Raw genomic sequence first — 23,214 nt, 5'->3', positions numbered from 1 at the left:
CACGCCCCAAGGCAGTTTTTTGTTTGATTTAACCTTTTTTCTGTGTTTAAAAACAAGCAAACAAAAAAACCCTCAAAGAAATTGCATGCAAAATCCTCTACAGTGAAGCATGCAACGGACACGTCAGCCGTGAAGAAGGGAGGACTCTCTGCCCTCCGTGCTCGGCTGTAATTCACCAGGAGCTGAATGTGCGGAGGGGAAGCTGCGAGACCCTTCCCCGACTAGGGGAGCGCGAGGGTCTGAGTGTCTGCCCGTGGTCCTGAGCTTGTGAGAGGTGTGTAGGAGTTGGCAGCACTCTTCAGGTGTGCTCTTTGTGGGTTTTAGGGACAGACAAGTCCGTCTGTCTTGCTCCACAGACAGGCTCCCTCCTCCTGCCTGGTGCATCCACCCCGACCGGCTTCCTGTGCAAGCTGTTTGACTTGGGAAGGGCCGTGAAGTAAGGCCAGGGCTAGTGAAGATGGTAATTTTGGAGTCAGCCCCGGTGGGGTTTAGGAACAAAGGGTTCAAACCTTCAAATGCCCCATACGCATGGCTGCTGCCAGTCTTCCTTCTCCCTTAGGGGCAGCTGGACTGGTCTGTGCAGAGACCTTGCGCCAGGAGGGTTTCTCGGACAGGATTGTGATGTGCACGATGGACAGACACTTGCCCTATGACAGACCAAAGCTCAGTAAGGTTTGTATCGCTTCGGGTATGTCACATTCCTCCCCAGTTTTAAAATTTGCCCTAGGCCCTTTCCCTACTGTTATTCATTGCAGCAACATGTTTCTTCCTTTTTCATCCTTTGTCTTTTCCCTTGAATTTTCTTTTCTGTTGGTTACTGAAATATGAAACACAAAAGAGGAGTCGTTCAAACTCTGAACTAAGAGTACTCCAGCACAGAAATAAGGGCATTCTTCATATGTCTAGCAATAGCTGTCTTGGCTAGCTCGTACGTGGATGGATCTTATTATGTTTCTGGATCAAAGTCTTTAGGGCAATGAAATGGGGCATGTGAAAAAATTGCATTGTCTACCAGGTTTTTTATTAGTGCATGGTTCTTTCTGCCCAGTGATTCTCCATGCCATCATGCCATAGTTATGATGATTATCAGTCATCATCACAACTTGGTAACTTGATTGCAGTGCAAAGATCACTTTTTCTGGCACACATCCCATTTTCCATTCCAATTTGTAGAAACAGGATGATCTTTTAATCACATTTTTTATTACTGATTCCTGAGCTTTACTTGATATCAGACAGCAAATCAGGTTGGACAGCAGCATTTGATCATTTAAGAACAGGTGGCATGTGTATTCCCCTTTATGTCAGGGATGCTTGTCTGTGGGGACAGGTACTTTACAATCACAGCACCTAACTCTGCTTCCAGCCCCAAGGCAAAGTGATTTTTCAAAGGAAGGCAAATACGCATGTGGCTTTTTGAGAGCATTCAAGCCATTTCTTCGCTTGGACAAGACCTGCTTGGGGTGAGGAGCAGCTGGCTGAAACCTGCATCCGAGAGTCACAGAGGTTGTGCTGGGGAGCTTGGAGAAGCTTGCAGTCCCTGTCCCAGCCAGCCAGTGCTCTGAAACACTTATCCCCGCTGTGTGAGTCTTAGACTGCCTTTTCCACTCTCCGTTAAATAGTAAGAACACCTTACGTGCCAGAGATGTTATGCATGGTTTGTTAAACTCTCCACTAAACACCTCTGGCTGTAGTTGCTTTTGCAAGGTGCACAAAGCCCATGGAAGAGAAGGCAGAATTTTCGGGAACAGGCTAGAAGAAAAGGAGACTTTTCTTAATTGTATTGTGAGTGGGACTAACCCTGGGAACAGTCATTAGAGTAGGAGCATGTAAAGCTGTAAGCAGCAGACTTCTTGCCTCCTGAAACTGCAACATTGCCCTTCGTCTGCCTTGCTGAATGGCTGTTATCAGTCTGTCCTGAGGTCCTGCTGGACTGTTCCTCTTTGTCCCCTTTGGACCATGACCTGCTCCCTGGTGTGCTGCAATGTCCCCATTACCATGGCCAGAGCACTGAGCAGCAAAACCAGTTGTGGCTGTGCACTGCTCTGCGCTGCCCTCCCTGCGCACCGGTGTGGGGGCCACCGCTCCCCAGCCGTGGGGTCAGACGTTCCTCTCTGTAAACATTGGGTGTTTAAAGAATTTGCAATAAAACCTGTATGACCCTGCACCTGCCTCAGGTCCTAAGATACGGGTCTCTTCTGAGCACAGCGTTATCTGATGTCACGGTAAGGGAGTGTCCCGCAGGGCTCATCCCAGCCCCTGACCGAGCCACCTCCAGGGAGAAGGACCTTGCCCATCCATCCCTGGGGGCAAATGTTGAAGCCCTTGATTCCTGCATCCCCTGTCCCTCTTGGGTCAAGCCCAAATGCCATGCCTGCGTGGCACGGGTAGGTGACGCCGCTGCTCAGCGCTGCGTGATGTGTTGCAGGGCTTGACCGTGGCATGTGTGTGTGGCCATGCCCATCCCCACTATGCTGCAGGCAGGGAGGGATGCACTGGAGCATGGAGCAGCCTGCACGCAGGTCACTTGGTGCTCAGCTTGTCCTCAGCCTATGTGTGAGCTTGTGTCCACAGAGTTAGAAGGACAGAAGAACTTGAGCTCAAAATGTGAGCTCAGCCCTGCGTGTGATGATGATGTAGGTCTCACCCAAGTGACCAGGGAAGGTGGGAAGAGCAAGAAGCTTTATCTTGCAGCTAAAGATGAGCAGATACGGGGCACATGCCCCTGCTTCAGCTTTTGAGGGAACTTGTGCTGCATAACCTGGGTGCTTTTGAAAGCGTTGCCCTTGCTGTGTTAATGCTGATTGTTCTTACTGCTCTTTTAGCTTCCATTTCCACTGGCAACTGGTTGTTTTCCAAATAATGGGGCTTTTCTTTTGCTCCTATGAACTTGTGTGTGTTATGAGGAGCTGCAGTTAGAGCTGCTTTGCAGATGCTCAGAAGCACTTGCTGTGGTCCTGCCTTAGCCGGTCAGTGCCACCCCTGTGCCGAGCAGGCAGAGAAGGAACCAGAGCCCAGCCCGGCGTCTTGTGATGACTTTTACTTGGACAGGCTTTGATTCCAGCCCCTGTAGAGCAACTCTTAACCCATGCCATAAGGACTGACTTCAGACTACCAGGGACTCGTGCTGGTAACAGGCATTTCTCCACTCGCCTGTATAACCCACAGCGGCTGACAGAAAAATGGCTTTTTTTGCAGTCGATGGATTCCCACCCGGAGCAGATCGCCCTGCGCCCCAAGGAGTTCTTCCGCTCCTACGACATCGAAGTCCTGACCGAAATGCAGGTAAGGAGAGTCCTGTGTGTACCTGCAGGCTGTCTTCTGCAAGTGCTGGTATGCAAAGGCTGTGTTTAGGAAATGTGGCAGCTGTCTCTGTTCTTGGCTCACTGGATGCCGTTGCAGAAATGTTGGGTCTCTCCCAGCCCCCCGGGTTTTATGCCCCAGAGCACAGGCTGCCTGTGGTTGTTCAAAACCACAGTTAATGAAATTTGTCCCGTGGCAGGAAGGACACCCTGGGCAAACTCTGTGGTGAACATCATTTCTTACCTGCCCTTTTTGAGCATCCTCACGTGGATCTGGGGTGACCAGTTGGCCTCTGATTAGGAAAATCAGCAAGCGGTGCAGACAGTGATGGTTTATTTTATTTATACTGGGAGATCTTCAAGGATTTGTGAAAAGGCAGCTGGGAATATTTAAGGTCTGGGTTGGCTAAGCTGTGGACAGGAACACAGGAGACTAAAACCTAACAGACAAGTTGGTTGGGCTGGGAGCTCAGTGAACATCTGGGATTTTGTCCCTTAACATTATTTAGGAATGATTTCAGGTTGCGGCTGTGGATATCAAGAACAAGATAGCCGTGTTCAAGGATGGATTTAAGATGGAATACAACAAGCTGCTGATAGCGACTGGAAACACGTAAGCTATGAACAGACATTTTAAAGATCAGGAGAAACTGTTTTATCTGAGAATGTGAGGAGCTTGTGCCTGGGGATAAGGGGTCAAATATGGCGGTTGAGTTTGGACACTGAATTTGTTTGCAAGAGTGTTTGCAGAAAAGGCAAGGAACGCCTATTAGATACGTCTGTATATATCTGTATCTATATATCGATATCTATATCATACGTATCTATATCATGTATATCTGTATCATATATATCTCTGTCTCTATAATGCTGTGCTGGGTATGTCTGCTCAGCCAAAGCTGAAAAGCCTCTGTGTCACCCAGAAAGCAGGTAACCACCAGACATGGGGGCTGGTGGGACAGCTGCGGGATTTGCTACCTGCGGTGCTTCCTGGTCAGTGTCAAGGTCAGAAGGGTGTTAACAAAAAGTACCCACTGAAGCAGTCGGGGTGCATGGGTGGTTTGATGTTAAAGAAATTGATAGAAAACTGAGATTTGAAAAGGTGGAGGAATTTGCCAGCAGCAACCTAATACTGTGCTGTTCCCTGGGAGAGACTCAGGAAATTCCCACTGAGTTCATCATCTTATAATATTAACATTAATGCCCGGGACCTTGAACATATTTTCTTTAACGAAAGCCTCCAAAATGGAAGTATCCTGAATTTTTTTTTTAGAGGTCATTTTTGCCATGTTGCTCTTCTTTTCACCCCTCAGTAATACTCAACCCTGACAATCAGATAATTCATCCATCTGAATTTGCATCTTTCATTTCCTGACAACCTCTAACATCTTTCTTGACAATGAAAGCGTAATGCTTCTCAGTTGCAGCCTTCATTAGGTGCTGCTGTTGCCCCAGGCTAAGAGACCCCTTTGTGAGGCTTGCTCCCAGGAGGGAGGTTTTCATGAAACCTGGTCCAGCCATAGGGAAAGGCAGTAGCGATGTGCCTGTCCTGCTCCACACAGCTGCTGCTGGGGCGCAGAGCATTGCCCGAGACCAGCATCATCCCTAGCGCCCTGGAAGTAGTGGGTCGGTTTGTTTTCAATAGGGGATTTGTCAAAATTGGCACTTTAAGATGAAAATGAGGCATCGTAGCTCCCTTCCCTTGTACTCCTAACACCAGGGCACAAAACAAAGTAGGAGAAATGCAGCCCCTGCAAAATTGATCATCCAGGGCAGGGATGCTGTAGAACAGCCAGAGCAGGGACTCCCATTGCAACCCTGCATGCCACTGATAACAGCAGCAGCCCCACCAGGTGCTAACGGCTGGTGCTGGGGTGTGCAGTGCTGCAGCCAAAATGCTGTCTGCACCAGCCACATAATTAGGTTCAAAAGAGGATTAAGCCTTTGGCAACAATTTCAAAATCCTTATGCACAACCTCTAGGTACACTGGGTAAATGTTTTTAAGGTACATAAATTATTTAGGATTGTCTGTTCCATTTCCAGATGTGAGTCGGATGTGCAGGGGCCAGATATTTAAAAATATGTAGGCTCCAGTAAGTGCATGGGGAGGACACAATTAAACTGCTACAGCATCAGCAGCGTGCCCCTAGGAACAGACAGTGGAACCTGCATCTGCAGAGGCTTATGCAACTTTCAATATCTGGCTCCAAAGCATCTGCCGGAGGACTGAGTTTTCTGTGTCCCATTAAGCTTCTGAAAATTTACAACGTGCCAGCAGTTACACACAAGCTTGCAAAGCAGTACCCGTCCCGTGCTCTGCTGCATTGCCCCAGAAGGGAGCTCACCCCAGCCCCGCGGGTACACCGGTCCACGGATGGGGTTGGGGGCGGCTGCCGAGCAGCCCCTGCTGTGCCGGCGTTCGCCGTGGTGCTCTGGGCATTGTTCACCAGCATTTGGGTCCTTCCGTGTTATGTCTCCAGCCCAGAGAAAGGTGAAAAAAAGGAAAGGCTGAGATGCTGGCTGAAGCCCTGGAAAAGGGATCTGCAGTCCCGATTGCCACCACGGCGTCAAGAAAAGCACCTGTATTGTCCTCAATATGTGTTTTTCAGGCCCAAAGCTCTCAGCTGCAAAGGCAAGGAGGTGGAAAACGTTTTCAACATCCGGACGCCCGAAGATGCCAACCGTGTCGTGAAGCTGGCCACAAGCAAGAATGTGGTTATTGTGGGAGCATCCTTCCTGGGTGAGCGGTTGCTCTGCGGGTGTCCACGTCTCAGATGTCCACGTCTTCCTGCAGATGGTCCCAGTCCCTCGCCCAGTTTGTCACTGTCCAGTTAGAGGTAACCCCCCCCCCCCCAAAACTGGACCTTGAGGTAGTCCAACCTCCAGCTCCAGGTGGGTGGTAAGGACATCTCCTTACTGAAGAAATGGATTTTACTGAAGAGGCTGGGTTGTCCAGCTTGCATGGACACAGATATTGCTGTCCCAGTCTGAAAAGCATGCAGCAAGTCCAGTACTGGTGCTCAGGTGGTTTCAAATCTGGTGTGTCTAGATTTGGGTTCAGTTGCAGGGGGTCTTGTTGGTAGGTGAAAGCCTGTGGGTTTATTTCTCTTTTACTTTTTAGCAGGGTGGTGAATTTTTAAAATAGGCAGGAAAAATCTTATCGTTTCTTTGGTTCTTCTTTTTGCTTGATATGCTTCTAATAAAATTATTGTGGGTCCTGCAAGCCTTAAGCATAAATGTTATTAGTCAGGGAATTTATTATAAAATGCTCGGTATTTGTTTTTCTTCTTTTTTAAAAAAATTCCTGTTTTAATGGTTCAATTGATCCCATCTACAGAAAAGCATGTGGCGTGTGGGGCCAATTGCAAACTGCAGGTCATCAAAAAGATCCAAAAAAAACACCCCTTCAGATAGAAATTGTCTTGGTGAAGGTTCCCATTCAATTGTCAGCACCAAAATTCTGTTCTGATCGGAGAAACCAGCTAGTCACAAGGGCTGCTTTCAGCCCACAGCTCATTACCTCTGCTGAGACAGTCCCAGCCGTAAGAGGAAGGTTTGCCTCAGCTGAGGTCCATTGCTCCGAGGGCTACGGCTTCCCGGGGCACTTTGGGACTCCAGCATGGCCGGTTCCTCCCTTCGGTCTTTGAAACCTGCATCTAAGAACGAATTGCCATAAATCTCACCTGAAATGGTGTGGCCCCTTGCAGCCGCCAGGCACCCCAGACCTCCCAGCAGAGCATCTCCAACCTCCCCAGCCAGGAGCAGGCAAGGCTGCTCCTCCGCTGCGGCCGGCGCCGGGGACGCAGGGCAGTGCCGAGGGGCTCCTGTGGCCGCTCAGACCTGCTTCTGTTCTGCAGGGATGGAGGTGGCCGCCTACCTGGCGGAGAGAGCCCACTCGGTGTCCCTGGTGGAGCTGGAGGAAGTCCCCTTCAAGAAGTTCTTTGGGGAGAGGGTTGGCCGCGCTGTGATGAAGGTGACCTCGCTTTCCCATCCAGGGGGTGGTTTTGATGGCACGGGTTCTGCTTGTTTCGCTCATTGCACTAATTAATTTGTTATTTGATGTTTATTGATAAAGCTGTGATGGTAGCAGTCTCTAGAAAGAAAGAACGGGCTGCATCTTCGCTCTCTGTAGAGCACCTTCTTCTGGACGTGGGTTGGGGACGGAGGTGGTGGCCGACCCCCTTTGCAGCACGGGTCGAGGGGAGCCCGGAGGGTGGGCAGGGCAGTGCGGGGGGCACGGGGACACCAGGAGTGGGGGGGGGTTCGGGGTTCTGATGTCCCCTGCTCTGTCCCATGTCCCCCCCTCCAGATGTTCGAGAGCAACAGGGTGAAGTTCTACATGCAGACAGAGGTGTCGGAGCTGCGGGAGCAGGAGGGCAAGGTAGGGTGCGGGCAGGGGCTCCCTGCCATTCCCTTCATCGTGGGGGTTTTGCCCTCTAATCTTTCCTAGCCCCTGAAATTTATATTCCTGGATTTAGCCCCCAGGAGCAAACGTGGTTTCATTGCTCTCACCCTCCTCCTGCTGCTGTTGTAAGGAATTACGGTCAACATGCATGTCAAAAATGAAGCGAGCTGCCCCCTTGGCTTGCTGCTGCTACAGGTTTGGGGTTTTTTTTTTTGTCCCTAAAATAACTGTGATGTCCTCCTGTGTCTCATGCAGCTGAAGGAGGTTGTGCTGAAGAGCGGGAAGGTCCTGCGCGCTGACGTGTGTGTCGTCGGTGTTGGTAAGGAGCCATCGCTGTGGGTGCAGAGCCCGGCAGGCTGGCGGTGCTTTGCTCAGTAGAAGAGAAGCTGGAGGGGACGTGGCAGCAATGGGTAGCTGGGGGTCCTGGCAGTGATATGCCAGCCCCGCTCAGCTGCCACACATAAGACTGCATAGCAAAGCTGAAAAAGGCCTTTCTAGAGCATCTACCCCAAAATGCAACTGAAAATATATTTGGAAAATAGTAATGGTTTCAGTTTTTCCAGAAAAAAAACCCCCATTCAAACCAATTTCATCCTCTCAAGTTGTTTTGTTTTTTTTTTAAAGCCTCCCCAAACTGAATTTTTTTTCTCTGGTTTTTTTTTTTTTAATTGCTGCTGCTGCCACAGAAGAGGTTATTTTTCTCTTTTACACTTGGAGGAAGAAAAGTCCCTCTTTCACTCTGTAACTTTTCAAAATGTTGCAGACTGGAAGAATCAGAGAATTAGTTTAATTCTGCTTTTGTTGTTTTATTGACTACTCCGATTTGTGAAGGCTAGAGGAAAAAAAAAGATCAAAACAGGAAAATGAAAGCTGAAGATTGTGGGAGAGGCAGAGGTGCCCTCTCTGGAAACCTGAGGGCTCCCTTTTAAATATATTATATTCAAAACATCTATAAAAGAGAAGTGGATTGAAAATTATCTTCGAGCATTAGAAAAAGGGGGTGGGCAGATGACAGTGGTGCGCTGACGGCTTGGAGAGTCATAGGGACTCTGGGGGTGCAGAGGGTGATGTCGTGGGGGGCTCCGTAGGGTGCCTGGCTCTGCTCCCTGCTCCCGGAGCAGCCCGCTGCCGTTCCCTTGGGGCAGATGTGTTGTCTGGGCGGGGGGGGATCTGCTGCCCTCAGGGTCAGCCCCCCCGGGGCTGCAGGGATGCCCGGCTACCGCACCAGCAGCCCTTGCCTTCTCCCACAGGTGCAGTGCCAGCGACGGGCTTTCTCAAGCAGAGTGGCATTAACATCGACTCCAAAGGCTTCGTCGTGGTCAACAAGGTGAGCCTGGGGGGCAGCCCCTGCCAGGGGGGAGAGCAGGAGGAGCTGAGTCCGCTGTCCTCCGAGATGAGCTTCCACGAGGCTCCAAACTGCTGTGGCAGGGGTGTTTCATCAGCTGAGATGCTGGGAGCATCACGTCGGAGTGCCTGGGACCCCTCTGCAAGTGAGGGGTTTGCAAATCCCAGCCCTGGATGCTGTGGCGTGGGTCCGGCTCTGAGCTGTCCTGGAATGGTGTGGATATTTTGGGGCAAAGAAATGGTGAAATACCCATCTTTTCAAGGATCTCAGAGGATCTCATCTTTCCTCCTCACCACCAGTGACCCCGATGGGAGCAGTGTTGGTGCTGATAGGTGCTGTGAGCGAGGAACGTGTCGGGGGGGGCTGTGGCTCATTGCCACCCACCCCTGCGCTTATTGCTCATACATGCAATAAGCCAGGCTCTGTTTGCAAACACCAGCAGACCCCAGTCTTCTAAGAGGGGCTCAAGGACACCAGTCTGTGTCTCTCTTTACTGCGTAACCCACTGGCAGAGGGATGCTGTAGGTCCCTGCCTGCATGGTCTGCTCTGAAAGTGAAGAATGCTAAATCAAATCCCACCTGGGGGTCCCACAGCCGAGCAGAGGTTGTCCATGTGTTCCTGGGGACCATGGCAGCTCTAGAGCAGTTCCCTGTTTGTTCGTGTAGGGTGCAAACCCCACCGATGCACACTTCTGCTTCCCCCCTGCAGATGATGCAAACCAACATCCCCGGAGTCTTCGCAGCCGGTGACGCTGTCACGTTCCCACTGGCTTTGAGGAATAATAAGAAGGTGAACGTCCCTCACTGGCAGATGGCCCATATGCATGGTAGGTGCTTTTCTGTCCCTTCGCTTTGCAACAGCAAATTGCTTATGGAGAAGAGCCTTTTCCAGATTCCCAGGAAATTTCCAAGCCCTCTAGTGAGAGAATGAGACAACTGCCAGCAGGGAAAGTGGGTAGTTGTATTAAACGTTTTGAAGCATGTATATTTTATCCTGTCCGATATGCCTTCATTTGTCAGCCTTCTTGATGTGCATTGCCTAACAATGCCTCGTTACAGACACAGAGGTGCCCAGGGATGGGCTTTCCCATACGCCGTGTGCTCCCTGGCATCTGCAGTCACTGCAGGAGCCCAGTCTTCTCCTTGCCCTGGGACACTTAGAAGCTCACATCCTAATAATGTTAGCTCGGGCTTACAGCCCCAGCTGGGCTGCCTATGCTACCGGGCTGGCCCAGGAGCACGCTGCAGAGCTGCGACCATTCTCCCCTTCACGCCAGCAAGCCTGGAGACCCTGGTGTGATCGGCTGCCCTCCCGCCGGGGAAGAGTGTGAGCCCAGCCTCGGCTGATGCGATGTGTTTCCTTGTTGGTGCTTGGTGCTGTATGGGTTTTTTTTTTTTTTTAGCCTAAGCAGAAGGTCTTGGTTTCCCTGTACTCTGGGACTGGAGATGTCGATGCTGTGCTGTGACCTGAGGGCAGACCACAACGCTTGTCCCGGCACGGAGCTTCCTCGCTTATTCTGCTGCTTCTCTCTTCCAGGCCGTATAGCTGCGCTGAACATGCTGGCCCACGGCATGGAGATTAGCACAGTCCCGTATTTGTGGACTGCTATGTTTGGGAAGAGCATCCGATATGCGGGTAAGGGGCTCCCCAAGGCTGCTAGTAGAGTTTGTGCTGGTGGAGGTGTCCTGGGATAGAGAAGCCACAACCACGTCCCTTGCTGTGGACTCTCCACGCCAACCTCTGCCTTGGGTCTGCTTCCCCTCCTGGATCCTGAGGGTTTTGGTATCTCCTCTGGAACCCATCTGCTCATGGCCGTGGGGTGCGGGGACAGAGGGATGGCTGTGGTCACGAGGAGGGATGGCCCAGCATGAACAGAGACAGTCTCCCTGAACTTGCACTTCTCTAAACAAGAAGGGGTGCTTTTTGCTACCCTCATCTTCTGGTGCTGGTCTCTTGGTGACTGCAGGATGCTCTTTGTGTAGCTCTGTAGTGAAACACTCTGTCTTAGGGGTGACAGCTGGATCCAGGGGAATTGTCGCTGAATCCACTTCTTCTCTGCCTTCCAGGCCATGGGGAAGGATTCGATGATGTTGTCATTCAGGGAGATTTAGATGAACTGAAGTTTGTGGCATTTTATACCAAGTAAGTGTTTCTCTTCTCCACGTTCCTATGCAAGCATTCATCTAAGCTTGTTCTGCTAGGCTGGAAAATATTTTTGCCAGAGCTTCTGTCAGTCAGTTTTGTTCCTCTCTGGACACTGAGGTTGCAGGACATTAATAAAAGGCCCTAGAGAAACAATGTGCTAAGCGTAAAGCAAGTTAAATTGGTCTTTGGACCCAGGGTCTCTGCCAGATGTAAGCACTTTACCTGTTAACATAATATCTGAGAGCAGATAATGGCTTCTATTAATTTGTTGCTGGCAATTCCCATCAAAGATTTCCTTCCCATCTCATCACTGTGTTAATGGTTTGCGACCAGGGCTGGACTGGGAGCTCAGGCATTGCCGTTTCTGCTTCTGGTTTGACAAATTAAGCTCAAAACCCTCTTCTGTCTATTAACAAGCTGTGAAGGTTAGCAAGAGTTCAGGAGCTTTTGTTCCACCTGTAGTGAAACCCAGCTCTTCCCCAGGCTGGGAGCCTATCTGGGAATATTTTCCTGAGATGTGTTGACAGCTGGGATGTGTTGGCTCTACTGTTCTCGAACCATACTGGCTGTTTAGACTGACAAGACCGTGCGCCATGAATTTATCCCCCAAACATTTGCTGCTGTTTATTCTTTTGTTGCCTTTGTCCCATCCCAATCTGAAATCGATGGCCACAGAGCCTCCTGATGCCTGGAGATGGAGGGGATTTCTTCAAGTGCTTTCTAAAAGTAAGGATGGGGAGAGTGAAACCAGGGAAGTGAAGGTCTGCCTGGCTCAGCGATCGAACTACTCGGCGGCAGTGTTCAGGCCAGGATCAGGAGGGAGCTCTGGGCAGGAGGCAGCTCCTGCTCTGCAGAGATCATCTCACCAGCGCTCGATGTTTTGAAGTGCATTTAAATCACATAACTGCCAAAGCAGCATTTTAAAACATGCAGTTTGCGCAATGAGTGTGAGCCGAGGGAAGATAAAACCCCATTTTCGGCAGTTTTGCTGCAATGGTTTGCAGAATTGTGTGTACTTTTGCAGCTGCGTCCCCTGCAAAGTCGCTCCGCAGCCGTTGCGTTGCTCTGCCTCAGGTCCCCTGCCCTTGCTGGCAGTCCCCTGCGTGCAGCGAATGCAGCATTATGGGGCCAGGCATCCACAAGCCGCACTGGCACGCATTTCTTTGCAGCATATAATCTTCTTTGAAACCTCTGTTCCTCCTTTCCATACTAGAGCATTCAGCTATTTACCCCAACCCTAAAGGAAATGTCAGATTGCTTTAATTAAACATCTGTAGAGCCCGTTCAAAAGGAAAGCCCCAAGCAAGGTGCATAATCCCTGCTCTGTGCAGCGGTCCCATGCTCAGTGTGCCACCGGCGGCTGCCGGGCTCGGTAGGCAGCAGCTCCCTGAGGGTGGGCGGCGGGGGTCCGCCACTAAGCGCTGTGTTGTTCTGCCACCCAGGAGGGACTCCCGGAGAAGGCTTTTGGGTACCAGGACGGCATCCTGTGCTGAGAGCCGGAGGTACTGGGGGAATGCTGGCTGGCGGGGGGCCAGCCAGTGCATCTCCCGCTGCTTTGCTCGGCTGTAATCAAGTTCCCATCTCTGCTTCTGCGAGAGGCCACCGGGAGCATTTCTTCCTCTTTTTCTCATTTGGTGATAGTTCTTCTGGTTGGTGCTAATGCTTTTGGACTGAGGACGCTGTCCCAAATTGACCATCCCCTCCTGCTTCTTTCTGCCGTGCCCACCCGACGGTTTGCACTCTTCTGGTGCGTGCTGTCTTGGTTGTTGAATGAACCGCTGGTGGTTCCCACTCCCGGAGCCTGTCCTCAGCATCAGCTTTCACAATAAAGCTCTTTTTTCCCGAGAGTTTGAAGGAGAAAGCTGGTTACTTATCCCTGTTCAGAGCTGTGTGAGCTGTGGAGGTGTCCGGAATGGTGCTCTGCAGATGTCCCCATGGGACGCTGCTTTCACCACAGCACCTCAGCCAGAACAGGCTGATGTCTTGGAGATCTTGGGATATCCAGGGAATTGCTGTGGTTGTCTTCTTCATGGTTCCCCACTTCTGTTGCATTGAACCCTGCAGAGGAAGGGAAGACCGTGTAGACACGGTGCTCGTCCACAGTGCTCCATCTTCCCTCAGCCTTTACACCAAGACTTCTGATTGCTGCAAATCCCAGGTTCAGGACGGGCACTCGTGTTGCCCCTGAAGACCTTTTGAAAAAGAAGGATCCCTCCTGGCTTCCCCATCTGTCAGACAAAATGTTTAAAAGCCATTACTGATGTGGGATGCTCCAGCTCACAGCAGAGAAGATGCAGGCTCAGAAAGCGAAGAGCTCTTCTAAATCGCAGCAGCAGCCCTTGAATGTGACAGCCCAGCAGGTAGTTCAGCTGAACACACATGTGCTTTGTAATCTTCTTGGATGGTTAATTATCCTCACTGCCTGCCACAGACGCCTGTTTTCTGGTGTGAATGTATTGCTTGTCAACATCTGTCTGTTACTCCTTATTCTCACCTTGTCTGCTGGACGGAAGAGCCGCAGGCTATCAGAGATCCCCTCTGCTGTAGGTGCACATCTCTGCAGTGAGCTAAGGATGCTTGAGATGGGATTTCCAATGGCATCCAAATCTTGTTTTAGAGCTCCTGGCAATGCAGCAGCTCCCCTTTCCCACAACCATTCCCGTGGAGCAGCACCCTATGCTGGAGCCTGGCTGGTGTGGACTAACTAAGCTGTGGCCAAACTCCAGTGGTCCCAGAGATGATTCTGGGCTCCTGGTCTGCTCTGCACACCTATGCTCACCCATGGGACAGGGAAGACAGACCACTGCTCTGTTTCCGACTTCCTCTCCCTTATTTGTAGTGAGTTTATTTAGGAATCAATCAGAACCTTTTGAAATAGATACTCTTCTGTGATAGAGCTACCCTGTGGCTTTGTGGGACAGCTGTGAGAGATGACTTCAACTCCCATGGCTCCATAGAGATGAAGCGTCCTCTGAAACATGGCTTCTGCTCTCTTCCTCCCGGGAATCAGGCACGTTCCCCCCTGCCCCAGCTGCTCTTTGCTCTGTTGGTCACAGAGCTCTCTGGCAGTGGATTGAAGAGCATATCTTGATTTGCTGGGTGCTTCTACTCTTCAGCTTACTCAACAATATCACCAGTGTTTAATATCTTACCCACACACATTCTCTGATCTTTACGTTGTTTGTCTATTCAGTTATCTATTTATGAGTCATCTCCTGGGTTCAGTCTTTGAAGATTTACGCTCAGGTTGACCTCTGCAAACCTCAAAGCAGAAGAGCCCGTCTTGTTTGCCTTGTGACCTTTAGCCAAAGCTCCTCCAGCATTTTTACATCCTCTTCCCTTCTGCTTCATTTGTTTCCCATTCAGCCTTTGAGGTTGCGTTGTACCACCAGCATTGGCATCCTGGTGGGTGATTGTCAGCTGGACTGGGATGTGCTGCTGGACATCCCACATACACAGGGGTTTTGTCACTGGGGCTAGCGGGACCCTGGTGTCGGACACCCCAGCCATCCCAGTGCTTTGGGAGGAGCGTGCCTGTGGGGCAGCTCGGAGGTGGGCACTCTGCCCGCTTGGAGGAAGGGGATGTGGAGCAGCATGAGCGAGCGTCCCACAGAGAAATCCTGACCACCCCCTTCTGCACTCCCTCTGTACAGGGCAGCAGCGCAGGGATCGCCTGCTCGGATAGCAGCAACCACTGGGCATCCTCGCTGATGTCCAGGGTTTTGTCCACCACCAGATCCACCTTTGCTGGTGTTTTCCCACAGATGCCAGGGTGCCCAGAGCTGCCTCCGTCCCCTGGGCACCCTAGTAATGCTCACCATGCCAACACGTGAGCATTGGTGAGACCACGGTGGTGCCAGGCTGCAGTGCCAGCTCTGAGCCCTCTCCCTGTCCCTTGTCCCACACCACTAGCACAGTCCCCGTGGTGCTCACGCCTTGGGACAGGCCCTGACCCTGGAGTGGGTGTTTCTCTTTGCTTCCCGCTTCTCTCCAGCATGTTGCTTTTTGGGTGATGGATCCGTGGCCACCCAGGGCTGCCCTAACCGCTCTGCTCTGCCCGGCCCTAGGAGCGACGAGGTGGTGGCTGTGGCCAGCATGAACTACGACCCTATCGTGTCCAAGGTGGCTGAGGTCCTGGCTGCCGGCAGGACCATCCGAAAGCGCGATGTGGAGTAAGTAGACGCACTGCGGGAACCAGCAGCGCCAGGGCAGGGGCTGAGCACAGCCGTGAGGTGCAGGGCAGGGCTGAGCACCCTGAGGCAGGACCCCGATGGGTGCTGGGCAGCTCTTTCCTGCTGCTCCCCCCTCCGTACCCTTCTTGCATCTCCCTTCCTGCCCCACTCGCTCTGTCCCCACAATGCTGCCTTCCAGCCACCTCCAGGTCTGGCATCCCACACACAGGGGGTTGGTCTTAAACACCCGGATCCAAATCCTTGCACAGACTTGATGGGACAGTGGTACTCACTGCCACCGGGTGCTAGCACATCACCAAGGCAGCACTGCCTGATGCTGGGGTGTTCCTGGGCACCCAGTCAGTCGAGGGGCCCCGCAGAGAGGGGCTGGATATGCAGTCTGTGTGCAACCCTCTGCAAGAACAAAGCCCGGAGAGCTCGTGGTGCCGGGGCACCGGCCCTCCATGTCTCAGCCTCCGGTTCATTGGGGCGTAGCTTATAGGCAAAGTGCATTTTTGTCCCTTCACTTTGTTTTTAAGGCTTTGCACAGGAAAGAGTGAACCCCTGTATGCAAAGGGTGGGTGCAGAACATGCTGTGCTGGAAGGCAAACGTCAGGGAGGTGGTAACAGCTGGGAAGGATCCTTTAGAGTGGGAATCCGAGCTGAGGGGGGAATGTGGGTCCCTGTCCCTGGGGTGTTTCCATATCTGGAATAAAAGCAGACCTTCAAAAGCTGAGGGAGAGAAGTGCTCCCAGCCCCCAGGCAGCCCCGAGCCAGCTCAGACACCCTGGGCACCCCCGGGATGGGGAGCAAGTCGAGGGTCCACCCAGCCACCAGTGACCGGCGCAGGGTTGTGCCCATCATCTCCAGTACATCGGGAAATGGTTGCTGGCCGCCCAGTTTGCAGCTGGAAGGGAGGTGGCATCTCATGGGCAGCCTGGCGGCGGGAGGAGCTATGGTCCCCATGGTGGGGCTCGGCGAGCCTGGAGGAAGCTGGACCATCGTAAACCTAAATGTCTTTTCTCTCTCTGTCTCCTGCTGCTCTCGCACCTTTTAGGCTGTTTGTCCGTCATGGCAAGTACGTTCGGTTTGGGGTCCTGGGTGTGCTGGGCGTGAAGGGCTGGCAAGAGGGACGACCAGCCCCCTGCTTGGGCCATGTCCCTAATTCCTGTGTGGGGATACTGGTTACGGCTGTGTGCTTGTTTTGCAGCCTGCCCCCCAAACTGCAGTGGGCAATGCCGCTGTGCTGGGTGGTGGGGCTGGGGGTGGCTGGAGCCGGGCTGGGGGTGGGTGGGCATGGTGCTGGTGCACAGGTCTGTTGGGAATGGGCAGCTGCCTTTGGGCTGGGACCCCGCTCAGCTAGGGAGATGCCTGCCGTTCGCTGGCTCTCCATAAATTTTCAGCGGAATGCCAGAAGAGCTTGTTTTAGGTTAAAAAAATACTGTTTGAACTCAGTTTTAGATGGAATTGAGGACCTGCACATGAGTTTTTGGACAGTTTTAGTGATGTGTGAGTGAGGGCGGAGGAAGGGGTGCTGCCATCCTGCCCTCTAAAGGGCTGTGCCTCTGTGCAGAGCAGCACGGGTGCTGGGGTGGGGACCGATGACCAGTGACCGGACTAGCGCCGAGGGCAGCGCCCAGGCACACCGAGCACATTTGCTTGTGCACGCTGGGAATCACCTCACAGCACTGCTGGTTTTTTTCTCTCTTTTAGAACCGGAGATATGTCCTGGCTAACCGGGAAAGGTTCCTAACGCCGCTGGTGGCTGCGCCCTCCTGACGCTGCGCTTGCTGTGGGGAGACGGGATGGCAGCTCCACGGACAAGCGGGAACACCGCGGCTGAGTCATTTCCCTTTGAGACTTGGATGAACCCAGTGCCCGTCACTGTACTTACCTTCCCAGCAGACCGCTGACGGCTCCTCTGCCCCGGTGCCTACTGGGCTGGGGCTCTGCTGTTGCAGTTCCCATGGGATGCTGGAAAAGCAGCCCCCAGAGAGAGCGGGGTTTGGCACTGACAGCAGGCATGGGTGCCACGTGGCCGCGGATGCTGCCGACGGGCTGGGGGGTCCCCAGGCGGGTCTGCCCCAAGCACGTCCCTCACCCCCGTAAATAGCGCGAGTGCCTTTCGTTGCTCCCTGTGCTTTCAAGCATGTTGCCCCTTCCCAAATTTTCTTCATTCCCGGCAGAGCTCTGATGCGCATCCCCACGGAGCCTGACATGCGCTCCCTCTCTGCATGGCTGCAGCGCGTGCTACGGCTCTCCCTGTGCCCACCCATCCCAGGGAGCACCTGAGGGGGCCAGGGAGATGGGAGTCACATTGGGTGGTCTCTGGACAGCCTGTGTTTGTTTCGCATTCTCCCTTCTCCAGGCTGGTCTCCCTGTCCACCCCCCGCCCCCAGCAGAGGTGGGTCCCTGTCTAAGCCGAGGGTTCTGGAGCTTAACGGTCCCCATCACAGCACCCACAGTATCTCCCCGTCCTGGAGCAGACAAGGGCCTGGAGCGCTGCTCCCCATCTCTCGGGGCTCAGTTTGGGCTTGGGCACTGGCAGCTCTCGGTCAGTCCCCGGGGTGCGGAGCAGGCGCTCCCTGGAGAGGTGCGACAGCCGGACTGCAGCCCCTGGGCTTGGTAGCCATCCTTCCAGCCAGCCTTGTGATGTCTCTCTGCTTAACGATGATCACAGGATTAGTGCTGCTGCTGAGACGTTACTCAAGGAAAAGTAGCCAGAGGAGTATTTCTGGCTGTCCTCTGGCCATTGTCACTCATTCCTCCTGTCGCCTAGTGACAAGGCTGCATTTCTCATCTCGGCTTTCCATGTTGGTGCTCTGCTGTTGTGTTTTCTGCCCCTTGCTGGAAGAAGAGCCTTATCTCCAGCTTGGGAGTGGACCTGACCAGCCCACAGCCCCATGTCCATCAGCCCAGCAGAGCCGAGGGGGTGAGAACCCCCCCTTGGAGAGCCTCTAGCACTCTGTCCTTGGGGAGGGTTTTTTTCCCCCAGCAGTCAGTGTTTTACCCTGAGCCCAAAGCAAGAGGATTTATATTTTTAATTTGATTCACCCCCTATGAATTAAAGCAGTACTATTCTTGGGAGCTGGATCATCTCTGACTCCTTCCAAGGCCTTGGGTCACCTCTGCAGGTTGACCGGGTGGTGCAAACACCTCTTCTGTGAAGGCTTCCCACTTGTGGCTAGGTCACCTGTATTTATTTCCAGACTTTCTGATCTTTGCTGGGTAGAAATGTCAGCAGTCGTGTGTCACGTCTCCGGTTGGTCTCTCCTGGTTTCACTGCAAGGTTTTTCCCAGGTGATGTGACCAGAGGGGACGGTAGGCAGGGATGCGCATGCTTCAGCAATGAACAGGGTCCTTGTCTTGCATCATTGTGTTACAAAAGGATGTGAACTTGCAAGTTTCATCATAGGTCCCAAAAGGCAAATGTCGATGTCCCTGTCCCCAGTGCAGTGCGGGTGAGGGCTTTCTCTGAGGGCAGAGGTGGCCGGGGCTGCTCAGCTCCTGGTGCGCCGGGCAGGGCTTTTGCAGAGGGGCTGGGGCTGTGCACGCTGCCCAGGTGGAGGCAGCTGCCCAGGCTGCTGCCCCGGCTCTGCACCCTCGACAGAGACGTGTGGCTTTGCATCCCAGGTCTTGCTGGTGGGGTGGCCGGACTCTGCTTCAGCAGCTCCCTGGGGGACCTGGCTGGGGGTGCCTGGGGACACCAGGACACCGCATGGTGGCAGCCCCTGGAGCTCTGTGGTTTTTCCCCTGGGCTCTCCAGCACATCTTCCACTCTGGGTGAGACTGACAGCTCCCGTGCTCCCCCAACACATCTTGGCTGAGCTTTTCCAAGGCCTCTGTCTTCCTGCTCACCTGAAGGCTTGGCATCCTCTGGAGTCCTCCTGGACAGATTGCCAGGGTGCTTCGTTTTTCAGGAAGATGCCCTTTGACTCCTTCATCTCTGCTAGGGCCTCATCCATTGTCAGGCATGAGCTGTGCACAGGAAGCATCACCCCCATGTTCATGGAGCTGAAGACCACGCAGTGGCTGAGGAAGGACCTTCTGCCCCAGCTTACGGCTGCGGTGTGGGGAACAAGTCCCATTCCCCCTTCTTAGAGAGGAGCTGTTTCAGCTGGGGCTGGGAACATCTGGGAACATCACCCCATGACACAAGAAACCCCAGTCACCACCGTGGCTTTCCTTCGGACAGATGCTGGGTCATGGGCAGAGCTGCCGGCAGAGCTGGGCATCCTGACACTGACCTGCGGGCATGGCTCCTCCGCACCGGTGTGGGAGATGGTGTTGGACTTGGGACCCCTCGTCCAGCACCTTGGCAAATGCTTACCGGTGGTGAGCATGTCCTGGAGTGGGGCAAGGCTGGGTTGTCTCCTCTGCCACCTCTCCAGGCACATCTTTCAACCTCCCATGCCAGGACAAAAAGTTTCCAGCTCTTAAGAAACCGCCTGTTCCTATTGGGAATGAGCACCATTAGCTAAACCCAGCTGGGGCAGATGCAGCTTGTTAGTGATCCCCAGCTGCATTGCCCCATCACATTTAGCTTCACCAGATTGCCCACATAGCTTCTAGGTTGCTCACCTGGGTCGCCCACGCAGACCTGATGACCCCAGGCCCCAAGCTCTCCACCAGCTCCTGCTCCTCAGAGGCTGGGCTTTGCTGGTCGCCCTGCCTGCATCTCGCCCTGTGTGCTGGCAGGACCCAGGGAGCCATGTGTTGGGCACAGCACACCTTCTGTTCCTGCACACCCAAGAACCCCTCTGGACATCTTGTTGCAGCATCGTACCAGGTGACAGGTTTATTTTTAGTTTCCTTGTGTCCTAAGCCTTAGCTTAAAAAAATCACTGCTCTGCACAAGATGGTTTCCCAGACTAAGTATGGCCTCACCCTTCATCCATCTATCTCTGCCTTTGCTTTTGCACCATGGACATTGCTTGGGCGAACGTTGCCTCTTCGTGTACTGGCATTTACTCCTAGCTTTGTTCCTTCTTACAGCCCCCAAGGAGGTTGTGGCAACACAAGCGGTTTCACCTTCTTCCTTTCCTGCAGTGGCACGCTTGTCCCCCTGTCCCATGGGCTGGCTGCCCGTGTCTCAGCTAGAGCTGGTCCAAGCTGAATGGTGGTGGCCAACCATCTCCAGGCAAGTCTTCCCAGTGTCACTTCTGAGACTGGGAGGTGTTACAGGCTGTGGTTAAACACTGTCCCCGATGCAGTGGAGACCATCTTCTCACCAGTGGCATCTTCAGATGTCTTGTCCAGGCGTGGCCAAATAGACCAGAAGGACCTCGTGGGCCTTTCTGCTCATCCATTGTCCTCCCTTAGCTCAGTGTCCTTACCTAATAACAGGCCAATGCTTGTAGCAGGGTGTATTTTTTCCACACTTGGTTAGATTTTCTGCAAAATCCACTTCACCTCTGGCTCAACCACCCTCTTGCACACACTGTCCCCCTGCTGTCCTCCCCAGGACCCCCAAGCCTGGATGGGGCTTGGGGACACTGAGCAGCATGGAGACCCACAGGGGCAGTCCATTAGCAGGGAAGCTCATGGTGGTGGGTAAAATGCTCCATGAGGCTGGAGGCTTTGAAGAAGCATTTGTAGCAAAGAGCACCATCTCCACCCCCAGGGCATCTTTGTCTGTCGGGGAGTTTTAAGCAATAATTATGTTGATACAACCCAGCTGGGAGAGGGTGCGGTGGGGCAGAGCAGGCTGGGGAAGCCCATCACGGTGATGGGTACAACCTGCTGCTCGTGCCCTGCAAGCTGCTGCGGAGGGGAGATGCTCTGTATCCTTGTGGCTCCTACATGGGCTTGGTGTCTGGGGAGGGGGGAATTTTCCTTCCCCACATCCTCCTCCCAGCTCAGCTGCCCTGGCCCCAGGGAACCAATGGCCAAGTGGCCCCAGGCATTAGCCTGACCTGTCATCTCATTAATTACTTTCTGGCTAATCCCGGCTGAGCCGGGCTGGGGCAAACAGGGCTCAGCTGCTGGCCATGGCTGCGCACACCCCTCTGCCCCCCAACCTCCGCTGGGGCTTGGCGGTGTTCAGCGGCTCCCTCTTCATCAACAACAAGACATGGGACAGCGGTGCTGCCCACACCTACCACCCAGGTATGGGCAGCAGGGCTCGGTGGCAGAGGGGTTTGGGGGGGGTTTTGCTGTTGCTTCATCACCGCGAGCCCGCTCAGCACGTCACCAGGGTGCTCAGGTGCCTCTGAGCTGGGAGCACCCAAAGGGTGCCCGCACCCACCCACTGATGAAGGGGAGAAAAATAAGTGCATTTGCTGCAAACAGCCAGTTTTGCTACCCAGCCGCCCCCCCTGGCGTGGCAGGGGCCATCGCTCTCCCCTCCACCAGCTGCGAGGCAGGGGGTCCCTCGGGGCAGCGAGACCTTGGGGGTGCTGGGCAGCCCTGCCCACCCCTGCCTGCCCTGCCTAGCCCACGAGGTGCTGGCCAGCCTGCCCCTCCAGATGATGCTCTACTTCAACGTCTACTACTTCCCAGTCTGGTTTCTGGCTGAGGGGATGATGCTGCAGCTGAAGGTACCGTCTCGTGGGGCACGAGGGGGGTGGGGGGGGTGAGCCTGCTCCTTGCCCAGCCTCCTTGGGCATGCAGGGGCCACACTGAGCAGGGGAGGAGAGGGGAGCCTCTTCAAAATTAATGGGTCCCCCCACAAGACGAGATGGCTCACCTCCAGCTCCTAGACGTGGAAATCATAGACCAACCACTGAACTTTCCAGGCAGGGAAGGTTAAACTGGGAGGGCAGTGGGCAGGGCTGGGCACCAACACGGGTGGGAGCTGGCAGAGCATGGAGAGCTGGGCGTAGGGGACAGGGAGGGGGGCACAGGGAGCTGGGCATGGAGTGCAGGGGATGGAAAACGGCATGGAGAGCTGGGCACAGGGCGGGCTGGGGTGAGATTGTGCCCATTACAGTACCACCTGCTGCCGTGGCACTACCAGTTCCTGCTGGTCACTGCCTTCCTCATCCTCTCGCTGGCTGAGGGCTCCCGCCTCTACCTGGGCTACGTGGGGAACCTGCAGGAGAAGGTAAGCGCGATCTCTTCGCCTTGGCTACAAGTCCCCTGTGCTGGGTGAGGGACGGCCCTGCTGGGTGAGCTGTGGCTATGCTGGATGTCCCCTTGCTCAGGACCTGAGTGGCCGTCACTGCCCATTGCTCCTGGAGTCCTGCCTGGAGCTGTCCTGGGAGACAGTCACAGGTGCAGGCAGGACCTGGAGGCAGGGGACGAAGGGAACCCACTTGCTCTCCTGCTATACCCCTCCCTGTGCTGTGGGTGCAACGCTCCAGCACTGGGCTTGACGGCATCCCACCACATCCAGGCACAGCTCCGTGTGGCAGAGACATCCCTGGTGTCTGGGTGCCGAGGCCAGCAGAGTGGCCGGTGCAGGGAGCTCCTGGGGCAGAGAGGGTCCCCCCCACCCCACCGATGGCCTCTGCGCCCCATCACAGCAGGCTTTACTTCTGCAGGTGCCCGAGCTGGCCGGGTTCCTCCTCCTCTCCTTCCTGATCCAGCTCCCCCTCCTGCTATTCCTGCTGACGGACAGCCACGTCATCCGCCTGCCGCTCGAGATGGCCGTGCACAGCCTTTTCCTGGCCTTCCTCGTCGCTGAAGTTGTGGCTGCCTTCCTTGCGCTGAAGACCATGACCAAGCAGCTGGCGGCACAGTTCTACCTGCGGCAGTTCAAGGAGGGCAGCAGGGGACGGCCGGGGCAGGCAGCCGAGGAGGGGTGATGCTGCGGGACCCCTCTGTCCCACGCAGTCAGTCCCAGCAGGGAGCATTAAACAGAGCTCAGACCCCCGCTGTGCCTCCACACGTCAGGCTTTTG

The 23,214-nt window shown here is 54.0% G+C and overlaps 2 protein-coding genes across 5 annotated transcripts in view; both read left to right on the top strand.

Moving 5' to 3' along the window:
- AIFM3 (apoptosis inducing factor mitochondria associated 3) overlaps nucleotides 1–18,458 on the top strand; it is a 49,884-nt gene extending 31,426 nt beyond the window's left edge. For 2 of the 4 annotated variants that reach the window (XM_052795884.1, XM_052795883.1), the window contains exons 8-21: nucleotides 560–672; nucleotides 3,199–3,285; nucleotides 3,824–3,915; nucleotides 5,913–6,043; nucleotides 7,161–7,276; nucleotides 7,613–7,684; nucleotides 7,964–8,027; nucleotides 8,959–9,035; nucleotides 9,763–9,880; nucleotides 10,591–10,689; nucleotides 11,121–11,196; nucleotides 15,267–15,371; nucleotides 16,429–16,449; nucleotides 17,085–18,458. In XM_052795884.1, the coding sequence (XP_052651844.1) occupies nucleotides 560–672; nucleotides 3,199–3,285; nucleotides 3,824–3,915; nucleotides 5,913–6,043; nucleotides 7,161–7,276; nucleotides 7,613–7,684; nucleotides 7,964–8,027; nucleotides 8,959–9,035; nucleotides 9,763–9,880; nucleotides 10,591–10,689; nucleotides 11,121–11,196; nucleotides 15,267–15,371; nucleotides 16,429–16,449; nucleotides 17,085–17,124 (1,211 nt within the window). In that variant the 3' untranslated portion in view covers nucleotides 17,125–18,458. The remainder of the gene's footprint in view (nucleotides 1–559; nucleotides 673–3,198; nucleotides 3,286–3,823; nucleotides 3,916–5,912; nucleotides 6,044–7,160; nucleotides 7,277–7,612; nucleotides 7,685–7,963; nucleotides 8,028–8,958; nucleotides 9,036–9,762; nucleotides 9,881–10,590; nucleotides 10,690–11,120; nucleotides 11,197–15,266; nucleotides 15,372–16,428; nucleotides 16,450–17,084) is intronic. The other 2 variants (XM_052795881.1, XM_052795882.1) reach the window with 2 other exon arrangements.
- Nucleotides 18,459–18,736: 278 nt separating this feature from the next.
- On the top strand, nucleotides 18,737–23,119 carry LOC128146556 (transmembrane protein 17B-like). Its single transcript, XM_052797988.1, has 4 exons — nucleotides 18,737–21,479; nucleotides 21,807–21,910; nucleotides 22,303–22,416; nucleotides 22,856–23,119. The coding sequence occupies exons 1-4, from the start codon at nucleotides 21,362–21,364 to the stop codon at nucleotides 23,117–23,119; spliced, it is 600 nt and encodes a 199-aa protein (XP_052653948.1). The 5' UTR covers nucleotides 18,737–21,361.
- The last annotated feature ends 95 nt before the right edge of the window (nucleotides 23,120–23,214 follow it).

The sequence above is a fragment of the Harpia harpyja genome, chromosome 9 (genome assembly GCF_026419915.1).
Source record: "Harpia harpyja isolate bHarHar1 chromosome 9, bHarHar1 primary haplotype, whole genome shotgun sequence".
In the NCBI taxonomy this organism is placed as follows: Eukaryota; Metazoa; Chordata; class Aves; order Accipitriformes; family Accipitridae; genus Harpia; species Harpia harpyja.
This window is presented reverse-complemented; position numbering and strand designations above follow the sequence as displayed.

Excerpts from the sequence above, each read along its gene's own strand:
- LOC128146556 (XM_052797988.1), top strand. The coding sequence starts at position 21,362 with ATGGCTGCGCACACCCCTCTGCCCCCCAACCTCCGCTGGGGCTTGGCG. Across the intron at positions 21,911-22,302 it reads GGATGATGCTGCAGCTGAAG|TACCACCTGCTGCCGTGGCA; the intron begins GTACCGTCTCGT and ends TGCCCATTACAG. Across the intron at positions 22,417-22,855 it reads TGGGGAACCTGCAGGAGAAG|GTGCCCGAGCTGGCCGGGTT; the intron begins GTAAGCGCGATC and ends TTACTTCTGCAG.